This window comes from Dipodomys ordii, unplaced genomic scaffold, assembly GCF_000151885.1.
Source record: "Dipodomys ordii isolate 6190 unplaced genomic scaffold, Dord_2.0 Scaffold64, whole genome shotgun sequence".
In the NCBI taxonomy this organism is placed as follows: domain Eukaryota; kingdom Metazoa; phylum Chordata; class Mammalia; order Rodentia; family Heteromyidae; genus Dipodomys; species Dipodomys ordii.
This window is the reverse complement of record NW_012267280.1, coordinates 5595856-5613699: the sequence shown is the minus strand read 5'-3', so window position 1 is coordinate 5613699 and position 17844 is coordinate 5595856. Positions and strand designations below refer to the sequence as shown.

General features: G+C 45.3%; 2 protein-coding genes across 4 annotated transcripts in view; one reads left to right on the top strand and one right to left on the bottom strand.

The window, feature by feature from the left end:
* Champ1 (chromosome alignment maintaining phosphoprotein 1) overlaps window positions 1-17844 on the top strand; it is a 33225-nt gene that overhangs the window by 1525 nt on the left and 13856 nt on the right. The window contains exon 1 of one of the 3 annotated variants that reach the window (XM_013022814.1): window positions 17760-17837. The exons of 1 other annotated variant lie outside the window; for it this stretch is intronic. The gene's annotated coding sequence lies outside the window, so the exon portion shown is untranslated. Of the gene's footprint in view, window positions 1-17759; window positions 17838-17844 lie in introns of those variants that run through there. One more of the 3 variants, XM_013022816.1, reaches the window with a different exon arrangement.
* On the bottom strand, window positions 451-1210 carry LOC105990425 (cornifin-like). Its single transcript, XM_013022817.1, is given in 2 exon segments — window positions 451-767; window positions 769-1210. Coding segments are annotated over 2 exon segments (270 nt in total). The 5' UTR covers window positions 931-1210; the 3' UTR covers window positions 451-659.

Genomic DNA, 17844 nt, shown 5'->3' with positions numbered 1-17844 from the left:
ATCGGTCTGCACCAGGAGTGTACATTTGTGCTTTAAAGTTGCACAGCTGCTTTTAATAATCTGAAATATTTTATTAAATGAAGAATAGCCTGCCTGAGTTTGTAGAGGTCCAGGGTTGTACTCTGCCTTTGTAGGTCTCATGTGACATAGCCTCACTTTTTGTCTTATTATTTTTTATTCTTTGCCAGTTCTGGGGCTTGAACTCAGGGCCTGGGAACTGTCCCTGAGTTTCTTTTGCCACAGCACTCCTTCTGGCTTTTTCTGTGTATGTGGTACTAAGGAATTGAACTCAGGGCTTCATGCATGCTAGGCAAGGATTCTACCACTAAGCCACATTCCCAGCCCTCCCCTTACTTTTTTTTTTTTTTTAAGTTAACAGTGATTTAATGAGAGCAGGACAGGGAAGATTCACTTGATCTCTCTTCAGATGAACCCTGAGCCATGGGAAGACTAGCTCATTCAGTGAGACTCTCATCCATATTTAGAGGCTCAGGAAAACACCAGAATGAGTATAAGGGATATCTTTTGGAGGGATGCAGAGGGAGAAGGATTATAACTCTGACAGCATGCTAATTTCAAGGTCAAGTGGCCACATGGGATTTATGGAGGAGAAGGCTCAGCATCTGGCAATCGGCTCTTCAAGGGCATGGCTGCAGACATTACTTCTGCTTTGTCTTCTGCTGAGCTGGTGCTGGAGTGACTGTTGAGGGGCAAGGCTCAGGCACCTTGGGGTGGCAGGGCTCAGGTGCTTTGGGGTGGCAGGGCTCAAGGCACCTTGGGGTGGCAGGGCTCAGGAACAACAGGGTTGCATGGCTCCTTGGTTTTGGGGGCGCATGGCTGCTGGGGTGGAGGCTGGCAAGGCTGTTTCACCTGTTGCTGCTGCAGCTGAGGAGGTACAGTGCAGGGCTGTTTCTGCTGCTGGGAGTTCATGCTTCAACAATGGCTGGTTCTAGTACACAGAGAAGAACAGTCTGCCTGGTTGCTCGGGTCTGGTGTGAAGGCAAGGTCCTGCTTGGCTTTTATAAGATGAACAACTCCAGGAAATAGACCTGCCCCAGCCACTATGTTTTCATTTCTACCTGTCACACATGACTCCCCTCCATCACCCTTTGAGTTAGCTTTTGTGATGAAAACCATCCAGCTGATATAATGACATTAGCAATCTGACCATGATGTCATCTGGGTCCCATTCCTCCCCTTACTTTTTGAAGGTCAGAGTCTTCTACAGCTTTTTTTGTGGGGAAGGGAGGGGTGGAAGGGTGCCATCCTGGGGCTTGAATTTGGGACCTGGGCACTGTCCTTGAGTTTTTGTTTACTCAAGGCTAGTATTCTACCATTTGAGACACAGCTCCACTTACATCTTTTTGGTTGTCTATTGGAGATAAAAGTCTCAGAGACTTTCCTCCCTGTGCTGGTTTTGAACTCTGATTCTCAGCTCTCAGCCTCCTGAGTAGCTAGGATTACAGGCATGAGTCACTGGTGCCCAGCTTTTCTAAAGCATTCTTGCTCCTCTAGTGCACACCAAACCTGGAAGTAAACCCAGGATGAATCTACTCTCTCCTCCTCTCAGATAACAAACTTGCTTTTCACCAGGAAAAGGATTTTGCTTACTGTGAAACGTGGGCTTTAGCTGGGTGCTACATCTGGCTGTGCAGGTGCATCTGGAGACCTTAGTGACTTCTGGACCTCTGGAACACTGGAGAGGTTGTTCGTCAGCTTCTCTGGGCTACCTGACCTTTTTTGTGGCACCACTTCAGTGGGTGGCTCAGGATGCTTACCTTTGTGTCCCCTGGAGGGTGTGCATTGGCCCTGCATTCCTGTCTCTGCTTCAGGGATTCCAACCAGGGCCCCTGAACCTTCTCTACTTTTATTAGCTGGACTTCTCACAAGGGAAAGAAGCTGCCTATAAGTATCTTGCTGAAAGGATATTGAGTAGGAAGCCTACTCCTAGGTTGTAAATTTCCAGGCTGGCCTGTCCAGAGATTTCACTGTCCCACTGTTGCTAGTTGAGTCTCAGTTCTGGCTGTTGATCTTCATATCCTTAATTTAGTCATTGTTTTTATCCTACTTCCAATATAGTAAAGTAATAAGTAGTATTTATAGGTGGTGTTTATGACGGGGCACTGCCAGATTCAAGGTAGGAATCATTGCTCCTCCATGCCAGGATCCACAGGTATCAAAGTTTGGTGCTTAAGTGCATTATGTACAATCTGCATGGGACTCCCACACACCTTCCTGTATAGAATTTTAACATTTCTGGATTACTTACACAATGCAAACACTGTAAGTAGTCTCTCCTTGTATTGTTCAGGGAATAATAAAAATGAAAACTAGGTTTTTGGTACAGGTGCAGTTTTCTTCCCCAAATAGTTTCAATCTGCAGTTAGTTGAACCTGCAGATGTGGAACCTCCTGATACCAAGGGTCAGCTGTTTATTACCAGAAGCTGGTTTTGTTCTTAGATCTAAAACTCAGTCCCTTCAGGTCTGGGTGTTGTGCCTTTCAAGTGCTAAATAATCCGTCTTCAGACTTCTGAGGTCTAGGTTCTGTCCCATTTCATGTCCTCATGCTTCGTCCATAGAGTTCATGGCTTGAGTAGTGGCATTTTCACAGATTCTAACTTCTGTTTCCCATCAAGTTATTTAAAATACCAGCAGTCTTCCTTTTCCTGGCCTTTGCCTCAGAAAGCAGTGAAAGGGGATGATTTTCTTTTTCTGACAGAAAAGGATTGATGTTTAGCCACAGGACTGATTCTCCTTGGCAGGCTATATCATAGGCTATAGCAGTATATGTTAGCTCACGTGTATTGCGATCCCTGGGGAGTGTGACTTGCCTTTTTGTCCTGCAAGAGTACTGATGGGCCTGTAGAGGCGCTAGCTTACCTCCAAACTTGCTTGTGGTAGGCCCCACTAAGGGGCTGAAGCCTGAGCAGCTTGAAGGTGAACCATCACCAGGGGCTGGCCTTGAAAAGAAGGAATGACACAGTGACTGCTCTCAGCCTGTAGGCTGGCACAGGGACAGGAGTCCATAGGAATGAATGTCTCTCGTGTGACTTCAGTAAATGCTAGAGAGACATGCCAACTGCAAGTCAGAATTTTTATAGATTTGCCCTCACTGGTACTTATCATTTAGCCAAAACAAAGTGACATCCACTGGAAGGTAGAAAAATACAAATATGAGAAAATTCATACTGTGTCTGTGAATTCTAAGCCCTTTTTAGTGTGTTGTCAGAATAACATCCACTCTGGGATTTATGTGTCCACAAGCAGATGGTATGTGGGGCTGCATCTCCCTGACACCCTCCTCCCTCTACCTACCTCTACCTCATGGCCTTTGGACCACTGCCACAGCAGCTGAGCCTGCCACATCTGCATGCTTAGCCGTTCTGACAGTCCTTACTCGATGTAGAACCCACATTTGCTGCTGCTCCTCCGTGCACAGTGTGACCACTGCCTAGATGAAAATAGTTCCACTCCCTTGGACAAATGTGCTGTGGTCTGTAACCATGGTGTTTACTGGGGACAGGATGACCTAGGCACAGGATATGGGGCTATCTTTGGGTCATTGTCACTCTTAACTAAATGTACCCCTCAGAAACAGTTCTAAGATATAGGTGAGGTCAAATGGTAGTGACTATTGTGTGAAATTTCAGTTTCAATCTTCATCTTTTTATCTTGCCCCTTCGGTTAAGCTCAGAAAAATGCTGACTGCCTTCTCTTGCCATGTTTTTGCTGGGTTGCATTTTGGTGGAAAGCTAGAAGCTTCTTGAATGTAACTACCCCAATCTTCTTAGTGTCAACAATTTGTTTCCCATGTAAAGTTTCTAAATTTCTCCCAGAACTCTTCACTGTTATACATCTAAAAGAAAGACACACGTGTAAATAAGCCTTGTATCACAAAAGAGACAGAGGTCTCTGTGAAATGTAACATAGCTAGTCCACCCTTAGAAAAATAGCAAAGCCATGATACATTTTAGTAATCCTTTTACACAGATGTGTGTGTGTGTGTGTGTACTCGCGCGCACGGTGTGTACACGCGCGCGTGCACGCGTGCATAAGCACCCGTGCCAATCTTGAGGCTTGAACTCAGGGCTCAGGTGCTGTCTCTGAGCTTTTATGCTTAAGAGTAGCACTCTATTTGAGCTACAGCTCCAATTCTGGCTTTTTGGTAGTTAACTGGAGAGAAGAGACTTAAGGACTTTAAACCACAAATCTTAGATCTCAGCCTTCTGAGTAGCTAAGATTACAGGTATGAGCCACCAGTGCCTGCCATTTTAGTCATCTTTAATTATTCTCATGCAGAAGAGTTGCTATAAACAGACAGGTAGGGCTATATTCCAATAAAGTTATGAACAAGCCTTATTTAGCCTGAGGGGTAGAGTTTAGTAGCCTCTGAGTGGAACCCTTGAAGGTTAGGTGCTTATGTCTACCAGGTCTTTGCTCCAGAGACTTCCAGAACAAAGGATCCAGAACCAGTCAAGAACAGTCTGCTAAGTGTGATTGTCCGCAGTCAAGAATGGCCATCACGTAGGTCCATAATTCCCAGAATCAAAAACATGGAATGACAGGTTTCACAGGAGGTTCTTGTGTCAACCTAGGCATAGAGGTTGGGCCTTTCTTAGATTGGATTATGCCCTCATTCCAAAATGCATATATGTCACTCTTACCTCAGTGAGGGCTCATCTGGGATACTGATTCATGTCACCTGTGGCCAGGATGGTAGGTCCTGGTGTCACAGACTCATGTTCTTATAAGAAGAGATAAAAGCACCTCTTTACCCGGTGAGGACACAGTGAAAAGATGTCTGCCAGCCAGGAGATTCTTGCTAGGAACCAGATTGTCTGGCACCCGGACTTCCAGGCCCCACAACTGTGTACTTGAAGCCCTGTGTGTGGCAGGTTGTGTCAATCTGAGCAGAGGTGGGCAGTCTCAGGGAGCTGGGTAGGAAGGTCCTGGCCTTTAACACTTCTTCTCTTGGACCATTTCTTCTGGCATTAAAAGGAGATATGAATGTCCATGTCTACCCAAATGCAAAATGGGGATGTTCTTCACCTCTAACCCTACATCCTACAGATAGACCTGCTCAGACAGAAAAGTAATCATCACAGATTTGCTGTAAAGAAGAAAGGGCAGAAACAAACTAAATTGTCCATCAGTGGAATGGTTAAGCTGTACTAATTCCACATCATGGAATTCTGATATTCAAGTGTTCACATGTAAGAGGAAGTTCAAAGTGCAGAGTAAGCTTGCAGTCTGAACTTTCAGGGTGTATAGACACATACATGCATATGTATTATAGAAAATTTATGGGAAGATGCAGACCTATGAGTAATGACTCACAAGCTGGTTGCATATACTGGGTCCTGAGAGTAGCAGTTTTCCTTTTATTGCAGTTTTCAAGTTTGTTCCCTCAGACTTCCTTGCAGTGTAATCTTCCAGCATGTGCCCTCTCCTTTTCCATTCATGTGGACCCTAGGAGCCTCCCTCTGCCCCACAGTTTGTCCTCTGGGGGTAGTCTTGTAAGTGTCCCTGTTCACACCGAACAGCAGTCAGTGACAGCTTCCCTGTCTTAACATCCCTTCTCAGGTGGCACTACATCTTCCAGTGGCCTGAGCCAGCATCTCCAGTTGTGTTCTCAGCAACCATGTTATCTTCTGACCTCTGCATCTGTCCACGCACCTCTTCACTCTGTTGCTGTACATATGTCTAAAGGTAATGAGGCAACCTTCCTTGCAGATGCTCAGGCCACAGGAACAAAAGCAGTGGTACCTGCCATCCTTCTTTCTGTGTAGTACCCTTCTCCCCTTTAGAGCTCACATAGGAATCGTCCAGGTTGGGGTCTTTCCTAGGTTCTGAACGAACCTACCATGTTTTCAGCCTCCTTTCACTACCAGTGCCTCCATTTACACTCTAGCCAGTGGTTCCCATCACAGCACTCTCAAGAAGTCTGCTTCTGTCTCTGGCTAGGTCAGGCACCCTTCCATAACACTTTTCCCCATTTATGTGGAGCTTGGGCTAGTCTGCCCACTGGTAAACTTCGTGAAGCCGGGAAGTGAGTCTGTCATTACTGGTTATGCCTGAGATATGACCTGTAGTAGGGAGCTGGGTGGCTCTTGCCCGATGACGGAGGAACGAGTGAGAAAGCACCTTGCAACTTACCGGTGTGGGGCTTGAACTCTGGGCCTGAGCGCTATCCCTGTGCGCTTCAGCTCAAGGCAAGCACTCTAACGGCTTGAGCCACAGTGCCACTTCCAGTTTTCAAGTAGTTTATTGGAGATAAGAATCTCATGGAGGGCTGGGAAGGTGGCTCAGTGGTAGAGAGCTTGCCTTGCATGCATGAGACCCTGAGTTCGACTCCTCAGCACCACATAAGCAGGGGGGGAAAAAAAGCCAGAAGTGGCAATGTGGCTCACAAGTGGTAGAGTGCTAGCCTTGAGCTGAAGAGCTGAGGGACAGCACCCAGGCCAGAGTTCAGGCCCCACGACTGGACCCCCACCCAAAAAAAAAAAAAAAAAAGAATCTCATGGACTTTCCTGCCCGGGCTGGCTTTGAACCGAGATCCTCAGATCTCAACCTCCTAAGTAGCTAGGATTACAGGCGTGAGCCACCAGCACCCGGCAAACTTACCGGTTCTTAAACAAGAAAACTTACCATAAACCACTGTTTATCTTACAAATAAAGTGTTTTTTGGCAAACGGTTGAGTATTAGCTGTGTAATTTAGCAGTTAAGTCACTTAACACTCAACAAAGTTTTTGTTTGTTTAATATTTAAGCTTTTAAGAAAAGTATACCAAAGCACTAAATGAGGAATGATTATTTTTAGCCTTTTAATTGTGTTTTCTTTCAAATCTGAAGCAAGTTGAGTATAAAAAGATATCTATTCTATTTCTGAATGAATTCACAACCTAGTTGTTACCAAATGAGGACATATGTCTGAAATAAGTATACTATAAGGAACCCGAGAAGCTATTCTTCCCCCAGACTTCCCTGATACTCTCTTACCACAGCTCCATTGAAGGATGGGGGAAATCTGCATTTGGAATTCCTGGTGGCTTTTCTCTTTTACTTTTTTTGGTGGTGGTATTGGGGTTTGAACTCATGGCCTTGTATCTGACATTCTACCACCTGAGCCATACCTAGCCCTTTTGGCTGTGTGTGTGTGTGTGTGTGTGTGTGTGTGTGTGTGTGTGTGTGTGTACATGCATAAGTGCATAGCTGGAGTGACAAGCATATGCTACCATGTAATTATTTATGTATTTTGGCTAAGATGAACATTCTATTGGTTATGAACCTTATGCCCAGAAGGCCCTCTCACCACTATCCTCAAGATCTCTACCTCTTAAATAGCCAGCCACCTCAGGCCCAGTTTTTATTTATTTTCAACATCCAGGTTATTTTGAAATTCAGGATAATAGGCTTGTTGTTGCTAAAAGTAATATTTTTTCTTCTCACTCATATTAACTTTGTGTTTTACAAATGGCCAGGTTTTTATTTGTTCTTTAAGTAAAAATAAATCCACAGTGCTATTTCATTCTACTAATTTTTCTTCATAAAAATTAATAAGGGAACTGGGTGCTGGTGGCCCACACCTGTAATCCTAGCTACTCAGAAGGCTGAGATCTAAGGGTTGAGGTTCAAAGCCAGCCTGGATAGGAAAAAGCCAAGAAACTCTTGTCTCCAATAAACCACCAGAAAACCAGAAATGGTGCTATGGCTCAAGTGGTAGAGGGCTAGCTTTGAGCTGAAGAGCTGAGGGACAGTGTTCAGGTCCAAAGTTCAAGTCCCATAACTGACAAGAAAAATTAATCGGGGGCTGGGAAGGTGGCTCAGTGGTAGAGTGCCCTGGGTTTGATGCACCACATAAACAGAAAAAGCCGAAAGTGGCACAGTGGCTCAAGTAGTAGAGCACTAGCCTTAAGCTGAAGAGCTGAGGGACAGTGACCAAGCCCAGAGTTCAGGCCCCACAACCAACAGGGGAAAAAAAAAATCAGTCTTTTTGGTTATGTGTTTAAAATTTGTTATATGAAATTAAATTTTTTGCTCTTTTTTTTTTTTTTTGGTCAGTTATGGGTCTTGAACTCTGGGCCTAGGCCATGTCCCTGTGCTCTTCAACCCAAGTCTAGTGCTCTACCACTTGAGCCACAGCACCACTTCTGATTTTCTGGTGGTTAATTGGAGATAAGAGTCTCAGGAACGAGCCGGACGCTGATGGCTCACGCCTGTAATCCCAGCTACTCAGGAGGCTGAGACTGAGGATTGCAGTTCAAAGCCAGCCCGGGCAGGAGAGACCGTGGCTCACGCCTGTAATCCTAGCTACTCAGGAGGCTGAGACTGAGGATCGCAGTTCAAAGCCAGCCCGGGCAGGAGAGACCGTGAGACTCCTATCTCCGATAAACCACCAGAAAACCGGAAGTGGCGCTGTAGCCCAAGTGGTAGAGCACTTGCCTTGAGCTGAAGAGCTGAGGGACAGCGCCCAGGCCCAGAGTTCAAGCCCCACGGCCAACCAAAAAAAAAAAGAGTTTCAGGAACGTTCCTGCCTGGGCTAGCTTCCAACCACGATCATCAGATCTCAGCCTCCTAAGTAGAATCACAGGTGTGAGCCACTGGTGCCCAGCTCCAATTTTTTAAAACTTATTTTACTCTTATTTTTACTCTTTATAAGGATTGAATTGAGGGCTGTTATACATGCTAAACAAACACTACCACTGAGCTGCACTCCTGCCCTAAAGTTAGAGTTTTCTTTTCCTTCTTGAAATTCTAAGTGATACTCACTAATAGAAAACATTTTAAGGGCTTACCTTTTGGCATTCTTGCAGGTTTTTGACAGCTGTCCAACATCATCCAAATCAAGAGGAGTGAATATCTGTATGGTTATGTGGTCAGGCATCCGAACCAACAAATCAAATTTTCCCTGGCACAGATTCAAAGAATAATACTTCTTTACCAAACATTTTCTGTATTTCCCCTAAATTTCAGAGAGACAGACAGACACTACTTTATTATGAGGTAAACTCACCCTCACCTGCTCTAAGAAAAAAAAAATCAAACTGGAGGCACAATTCAGGCAATAGAACATTTGCCTAGTAGCTACAAGGCCCTGAGTTAGTGTTTCAAAAATAAATAAATAGGCCATATTCCCACTAATAAGACAGTGATTCTTCGAAAACATAGCTCTTGTCCTCACCTTAACTCACTCCTTTATTCTTACCTAAGTACCTGTCCTAGCAGGGAACATACAGCTGTGGGGAACTGGAAAGACCCTCCTACCACAGGGTTAGTCTCCTTTCACTTCTAAGGAACTCTAAGCCCTAAATGGTCAGGGTCACTGGACTCTTTATTTTGAATTGGAGAGTCTTAGCCCAAGTCTATATTGGGGGTGAGTAGTGACATTCTGTGGTCACCTAAGGGTTCTACAAATTAGTATCCACAATATTGTAATAGGATATCGTGGAACAGTCTATATTAACTGTTTTCTATGGAACAGTCTATATTAACTTCCATCAGACCCTCATACAGATTGTTAGTCTTTTGTTTAAAGACAAAAGCTATTGGCAAAATAGAGGACATTATGTGTCTAAACTGAGGGCCCTTGCACATGGGGCTGAGATTGCAACTTGCCCATCAGGCTTTAGAGACTTCTGGGGATGGCATACTAGAATAAATTATGTACTTTCTTTGTTTTTCCTTTTTTTTTTTTTGGTGCCAGTCATGGGGCATAAACTCGGCCTGAGTGCTGGGTGCTGTCCCTGAGCTTTTTCTGCTTAAGACTAGCACTCTGTCACTTTGAGCATCAGCACCACTTGTGGTTTTCTGGTGGTTAATTGGAGGTAAGAGTCTCATGGACTTTTCTGCCTGGGCTAGCTTTGAACCATGATTCTCAGATCTCAGCCTCCTGAGTAGCTAGGATTACAGGCATGAGCCACTGGCACCAGACTGCATTTCTGTTCTTTTAAGTAGCTAAATCTGTGGAGAATTGATGCAGCAGCTTCTGACACTGATACCCTGATTTAAATGGAGAAGGGAAATTTAAGAGTTGACTCAAATCTACCCAGATTAACATAGCCATTAGAATTGCCTGGTTCTGGGATCTTTGGAATTATCTCCAAGTACCTGGGGCAAAATGGATGGACTGCCCACCAGGATCCTGTTTGCTGTGCAAAGCTAAAACCTTGAATGAGCAACTGAACGAGAAGAGGCGTCCTTTCAATTGATTTCTAGATTAAAGTAAGTTCACAGACCTAAGCCTTTGATGATCAGAAAAAGGGGTACATGTGAGGAAGAATGCTCCAAGAACCTGTAGGTGTGCACTGTTAGTTTTCCTTCTTCAACAACCTCATGTTGGCAAAGTGCACAAGTGAAAACTTGCTCTGCTGGCAAGGCTCTGGTGTTGGCGAGCTGCTGGGGAGCATGTGGTCGGGATCTCAGCAGAGAAGACCTGAACAGCTGCACCACTCAGCCATTTCCTCCCAATGACAAAGGCCTGGTGTATCCACTTAAAGGAGGAAAGATTTATTTGGTTCACAATTTTAGAGAAATCATGCTTTGTTGTCTCAGACCTATGGTGAGGCACATTTGGCAGCAGGAGGATGTGAGAAAGTACTGCTGTTCACCTCTTTGTAGCTGGAAGTTGACAGGTGGGAAGGCCAGGGACTGGGAGAGGCTGAGAGGCTAGCAGGCCAGAGACAGGGTGTGTCTTTCCAAGGCAGTTTAGGTGATATACTTCCTTCAACTAGGCATATTATTAATTTATCACAGGATCAATTAATTAGGTCAAAGACCTAGGGTCCAAACCTGTCTTAATAGCTCTACTAACTAGGATTTAAGCCTGTGGCTTATAGAACCATGGAATTATATCTCAAGCCATGAGGAACCAGGCCATATGGCAGAACCACCAGCCTGCAAGCTGGGCCTAGACATCACCATGCACCCTGGCTCCCTCCGCCTTTCTGTTAGCAGTGCCATGCTTTATCACCTCATACACTACATTGCCCTTGACTCAAACAGGAACAGCAGGAACAACTCCAGCCTGATGCTGATGTAGACCATGCAGAGGTGAGTATCTCCTGACGTCAGGCAGCTCCCTCACCACCCACCCTCCACCATGCCACAAGCAAAGAGGCTTCGCCAGGCCTGGTCTGCCCTTTGTCTGGTGGCAGCCTACCTGCAAAACTGTTTCAGACCCAGACTGGTCTGCCTTGCCAGCCACCTTCAGTGCTGGTCACTGTCCCTCTGCCCTGCCATGCTGGGGCACTATTGCAGGCTGCAATAGTTGTTTGTTTTGTTTTGTTTTGTCCTAAGACCTGAAGCCACTCCTGCACTTAGCAGGTGCTCAAGTATGCCAGCTACCTCAGGGCAAGAGCCTAGAGGCTCTCATTGTTCAGTTGGCTCCACCGCTGGGGGCCACTATCCCCTGGTATGCAAACCACAGCTGAATAGCCTGGGCTCCTTTATCTACTCACCACCCTCAGGCATCTAGCACCAGAAGAAAGGGGAGGAAGGAGCAGCCTGGGCTGCCTGTGTGCAGGGAGACTTTGAAGCTGTGCCTCAAGCTTGGTCAGCCAGTCTGTGTTGCCAACCCAATACTTGCTATGCTGTTTCTTGTCCAGTAAGAAGTCTCTGTGGTGTCGTCTCGATTCTCTTGGGAGAGTTGTTTCTTGTTCCAAGTGAAGAGAAACCATCCATGACTTCCAGATGATCTGCTCAAACAGTGCACAGTCAATTGTGATGTAGATCCACCAAGAGGGCCAAGGAGAAAGAGCCCAGGAAACAAGTTGAGATAAAGCTTGTTGCCCTGGGGTGCCAAAATCCTCCAGTGTAGATAAATAATAATTTAACACCATTTAAAAATTCAAAATTAGCTGGGCACTGGTAGCTCAAGCCTGTAATCCTAGCTACACAAGAGACTGAAATCTGAGGATTGAAGCTTAAAGCCAGCCCAGGCAGAAAAATCCTGAGATTCATTTCCATTTAACTACCAAAAAGGTAAAGTCTCCACTTCCAGCTCAAGCGGTTGAGTGTCAGCCTTAAGTGGAAAAAGCCAAGCAACAGTACAAGACTCTTGAGTTGAACTCTCAGTACTCCTGCACGTGTGTATGTGTGTGTGTGTGTGTATGTACATGTACACACACACAGACAAAACCCTAAATGAATGCAAAAATTTCTGACAAAATGTCAACATTTTGGATAAAGACATGATCTGACTCAACTTTTGGATGGGTGGAACCAGTATGGTAGTGTCTTGAGATGAAGCTTGCGGAGGCATTCTGAGTTGGACCAGTGGGCAAGATCCTCTTCACCCACTGGGGAGCTGAATGACAGCAAAAGCTGTTGGACCCCACTACAGCCCCTAGAATAACACTGCATTTATTGTGTACATTTTATAAGCTACACCAATTTCTTACCAGCCCCAGTTCAGGCCTAGGGCCTGCCCAGGGCAGGCAAAAACAAAAACAGGTAGAGCTGTGGCTCAAAGTGGTAGAGCACTACTAACCTTTAGCAAAAATTACTCAGGTACAGCACCTAGGTCCTGAGTTTAAGTCCCATGACCAACAACAACAACATAAAATAAAAATTCCACACTGCAGAATTCATACAAAGTAGGAGTTCCTGATGCACCAAAGAAGTCAGTCAAGATGAAGTGTGCTAGCACCAAGGAAAGCTGCCTTGTTCCAGCTTGGGGGACAGGAAGGCTTCATGGGCACAAGAGCAGCACTTGCACTGTTTACCTAGGACCCAGGCCTTAACTTCTGTGGTTTCAGCACAAAGGGGTGCTATTACCAGACCTGTGGCACACACTACTCCTTTTCACTGGAGGGGACACTAGCATAGGGTCCACCATTAATATTTTCAGGGCGATATAAGTTGCTCTTCATAACACAGCGGTTTGATGAAATCCCCAATGGTCTTAGCTAGGAGAAGAAAAGCCAAATATTCTTGACTTTAAAATTTAGTTTATGTTTTCTACTAGCAGTCAATTGGTATCCTTGACCCATGGTTAGTTAGATGGATGTTCGATGCCCTGGGACTGTTCCCTGTGTTAGAATGCTTTATGCTGTCCCATGCTTGTGACAGAGGTGCCACAAGGATGGCCCCTTCATACACCCCAGTTCACGGGCACACACACCTGCACACAACAGAGAGTGACAGATGAGTCTGACTTCACCTCAAGCTTTAGGCACCTGTGTTTCCCTTAAGCTTTACGACTGTAGGTTCTTAGCTTTGTCTGGCTCACCTCAGTTCAAGTGGTCAAGTGGTGCAAGTCCTTGCAGGGAGTGGGCACCTGGCCACAGACCTCATATAGGATGTCAGGCAGCACGAAGTCCCACCAGTTCCTGGCCACCACTCATATCCAGGGACAGCTGGTTTCCAGGCTCACCGCTTTTACTTTGTTGTGACCCTGGGTGGCGGAAGCACAGTGCCCTCTGCTGCCCCTTCACAAGAGTGCTATTGGAAGGAGGGCTGCCTTTGACCATAAGCTGGTAGTGAAGCTGTCCCTGTGGTCACTTGATCTTCAGGGAGCTCTTCACTCACTCATTAGTTCAGCCAGTAAAGTGCTTACTCAGCACCTACCAGATGCTTGAATCCAAACAGAATCAACTATCTTTGTAAAGGGAGATACAAGAGCTAATATAACTATAAAATTATTGTAACAATTTGTAACTACATTTCCTATACTACTTAAGAGGCTAATACATTTAAAACAACAAAATTACATTTTTGTACATTCTCTGCTTTCTGTCTCTCAAGTAGCTGGTGCCAGCTAACATTTGGTTTTATATGTAACTTAAGAGACTATGTATTCCAAAGAATTGTTAGTTTTTGTTTGGGAGCACACAATGTACAAAAATGTAATTTTGTGATCAACACCAAAAGGGGGTATGGAGCTGAGCAACATTTTTTTAAATTGTTATTACTAAGGGCTTGTACAAAGGGGTTACAATTCCCTGAGTCATTGAGTATGATGCTTCTTTAACAATGGCACAACTTCTTTTGCTTTCCCCCATTTTCCTCCTTCCATCCTTGCCCACAAGTTGATGAGCAGTGTTTTTTAAGGTAAGCTGATAAAAATCCAAGTTACACTGTTACAGCTTTAGGGTGTTAATGGTAATTTTCATGACAACCAGAAAGATATTACCTATAGATTATATACAAAAAGACATGAGAGAGACCTAAAATTTCATTTAAAATGTTAGGTAAAAGCTTGTATTGTTGTATTTACTCTGAGCAACATTACAATTTTTTTTTTAGTCCAAAAACATCTACAAACCATAAAAGGAGACAGAACTGTTGGGAACAAAGGGGAGAGCTATGCAGACAACAAAATGATGCTTTATCAGAAATTGGCTACTCAAGAGGCTGAGATATGAGGATCACAGTCTGAGGCCAGCCCAGGCAGGAAAGTCTGTGAGACTCTTATACCCTATTTACCACTAGAAAACTGGAAGTGGCGCTGTGGCTAAAGTGTTAGAACACTCCTTTGAGCTGAAGAGCTCAGGGACAGTGCCCAGGCCCACAGTTCAAGTCCCATGACCAAAAAAAAAGATTAAAAAATAAAAATACAGAGATTGGCAGAACAGATTTTTTGTTTGTTTGAAGAGCCATCTTTGCTGTCTATTTTAGGGTTGGAGGCATGACTCAGTTGTGTTATAAATATGCTCTCCAAGAACCACTCGAGTCACAACAATAGACATGAAAATAAAGAATTGATTTGGTAAGGTAAAGTTTACTTCTGCAGAAGGTTGCACCACCAGACAAAAGCCTGGCAGCAAGCACACAGACCAAGGCAGTCTGTGCCCTGTTTATGCCTTGTGCAGCAGGCCCTGCCCCTCTTCTCAGATTGGTTGAGCTCTGGTCTACAATCTGCTCACAATTGTCTAGTTTGAATATCTTTGAAATAAGGTTAATCTCAAAATATACATCTTAATTCCATCTTGAAAAGAAACTAGTTTAAAAGACAAAACATTACATTTCAAAAATCCTCCCATATACCAAAGCAGTTCTTTTTCTAAACCAGAGCCATGCCACCAAGCCAAAGCAGGGACTTCTAAGAACACACTTTGATAGAAAAGATAGTTTGTCTCATAGTTGGTAGTGTGCTAGCCAATGAGTGAAAGTGGCTCAGGTACAGACCAGTATCTAAAGTCCTCATGGAATGGACACTGATTCAGAAATTCCTAGCAAAATACCAGTAAATCTAATTGTAAGGTCTGTCCTGGGCCATGCAGGCTCTGTGCAGACACCTCTGAGGATCCCACTTCAAAGCCAGCCCAGGCAGGAAGTACCTCCAATTTACTAGAAAACTCTTACCTCCAATGAACTAAAAAACTATAAGTTGCCAGGTGATGGTGGCTCACACTTGTAATCCTAGCTACTCAGGAGGCTGAGATCTGAGATCATGGTTCAAAGCCAGCCTGGGCAGGAAACTAACCACCAGGAAACCAGAAGTGGCGCTGTGGCTCAAGTAGTAGAGTGCTAGCCTTGAGATGAAGAACTCAAGGACTGCACCCAGGCCTAGAGTTCAAGCCCCACTACCGACCAAAAAAACAAAACCGAAAAACTATAAATCATTGCTGAAACAAATTAATTTTAAATTAAATTTAGTTTATAAATTCAATAAATTAATTTTTTAAAAACTTTTGGCCAGTCCTGTGACTTGAACTCAGGGTCTGGGTACTGTCCCTGAGCTTCTTTTGCTCAAGGCTAGCACTCTACCACTTGAGCCACAGCGCCCCTTATGGATTTTTCTGTTTATGTGGTACTGAGGAATTGAACCCAGGGCTTCATGCATGCAAGGCAAGCACTCTACCACTAAATCACATTTCCAGCCCCATTAAGTTACCAACTTAATATTTACTTTTATTAAATTATTAAATTTATTTAAAATTAATGCATGTATACCTAGGCTATGCATCCTATGCTCATGAGTTTGAAGATAATATTGTCAAACTATCAAAACTTCCCAAACCAATCAACAGATTCATTACAATTTCTTGCCAAAATTGTGATTTTTTCCCCAAAATGGAAAAATTTATCCTAAAAGCTACAAGGGTGTCTCAAAGTATCTTAAAAGTGTCATATAATTGTGTGTATTTTAGGTCCTGGGGCTTGAACTTAGGGCCTGGGTGCTTTCCCTGAGCTTTTCTGCTCAAGGCTATTGTTCATATCACTTTGAGCCAGGGATCCACTTCTGATTTTCAGGTGGTTACTTGGAGATAAGTGTTAGGTTTTTTATAAAGAGGTGGCCGAGTAAAAACAGCACCACACACGTGGTATTCAGGTAAGGGGTAGGTTTATTCAGTAGACCTCCTGGGACCAGGCAAGGTTGGCACTCCACGTGGCTGGCAAAAGAGGGCGTCTGGCCCTGGGTTAGGCCTTATATAGGGTAGAGGGCAGGGAAAGGTGTGTCTAGGTAAAGGGAAGTGGGATCAGGTGGGAGAAAAGTGTGGCCACATCGGATTAAGATGTGATCTCAGCAGATGCAGATGTGACTCTTCCAGGTGTTCCAGTTGCCTAGGTAACGCAGATACTGGGCGAGATCGCTGTCCTGGAATGGACCTTACAATAAGAGTCTCATGGAGGGCTGGGAAGGTGGCTCAGTGGTAGAGCTCTTGCCTTGCATGCTTCAGGCTCTGGGTTCGATTCCTCAAGCACCACATAAGCAAAAAGAAAAAAGCTGGAAGTGGTGCCATGGTTCAAGTGGTAGAGCGCTAGCCTTGAGCTGAAGAGCTGAGGGACAGCGCCCAGGCCCAGAGTTCAGGCCCCACGACTGGACCCCCGCCCCCCCCAAAAAAAAGTCTCATGGAGTTTCCTACTTGTAGGCTTTGAACCTTAATCCTCAGATCTCAGCCTCCTGACTAACTAGAATTACAGGTGTTAGCCACCAGTGCCAAAATAGTCTTAAAGACTAAAACTTAAGGGCAAGCTTGCTCTGATTCTGAAACTGCAAACTAAAGTAATAAGTAATATGGTACTGGCACATGGACAGACATGAATAACAATGGAATAGAATAGAAATAGAATAGACAGCTCAGAAATAAACTTTTTTGGTCAGTCGTGGGGTTTGAACTGTGGGCCTGGGCGCTGTCCCTCAGCTGTTCAGCTCAAGGCTAGCGCTCTACCATTTGAGCCACAGTGTCACTTCCTGCTTTTTCTGCTTATGTGGTGCTAAGGAACAGAACCCAGGACCTCATGCATGGGAGGCAAGCACTGTACCGCTGAGCCACCTTCCCAGCCCCGGAGTGTATGCTTAAACGATTTTCCCAAGGGTTCCAAGACCATTCAGTAGGGGAAAGGATCGTCTCTTCAACAGACTGTGCCATGAAAACGACGCCACACGGAAAGCTCTTTAGCACAGTATCGTAGGTGAAAACTGGTTCAAAGTGGATCACATGCCTAAATGGGAGGTTTGATCGTGCGTCCGCGTGCGTGGCGTCCGGAGTTCATTCCGTCACACCACAAGAAACAGCGCAGAGCTTCGGTAGACGTGTTGATGCTAGCGTAGAAGAACCGCACTCCCGCAGTTCCAGGACTGAGGCTGAAGGAAAACCAGTGCGCGACCTAGATGGCAGTCTCTTCCAGTGATAGCAAAACGGGGTAACAGGCAGACGGTGGGGGGACGGGGAGAAATGGTCCCGGCCGCACCGCCGCAGGCTCCGCCCGCAGCCGCGGAACCTTGGGTTGAAGCGGCTGCGCGCGTGGAGGCTGTGACGGGACAGAGCGCGCGCAGCACTTCCGGGGCGGGGGCGCAGCACTTCCGGCAGGCCCGGCGTCGTGCCGCCATTCTGGCGGTCGCTGCAACCCTGGCTTCTGCCGTCCCCGCCCCCGGACGCGGCGTCGGACGGTGAGGA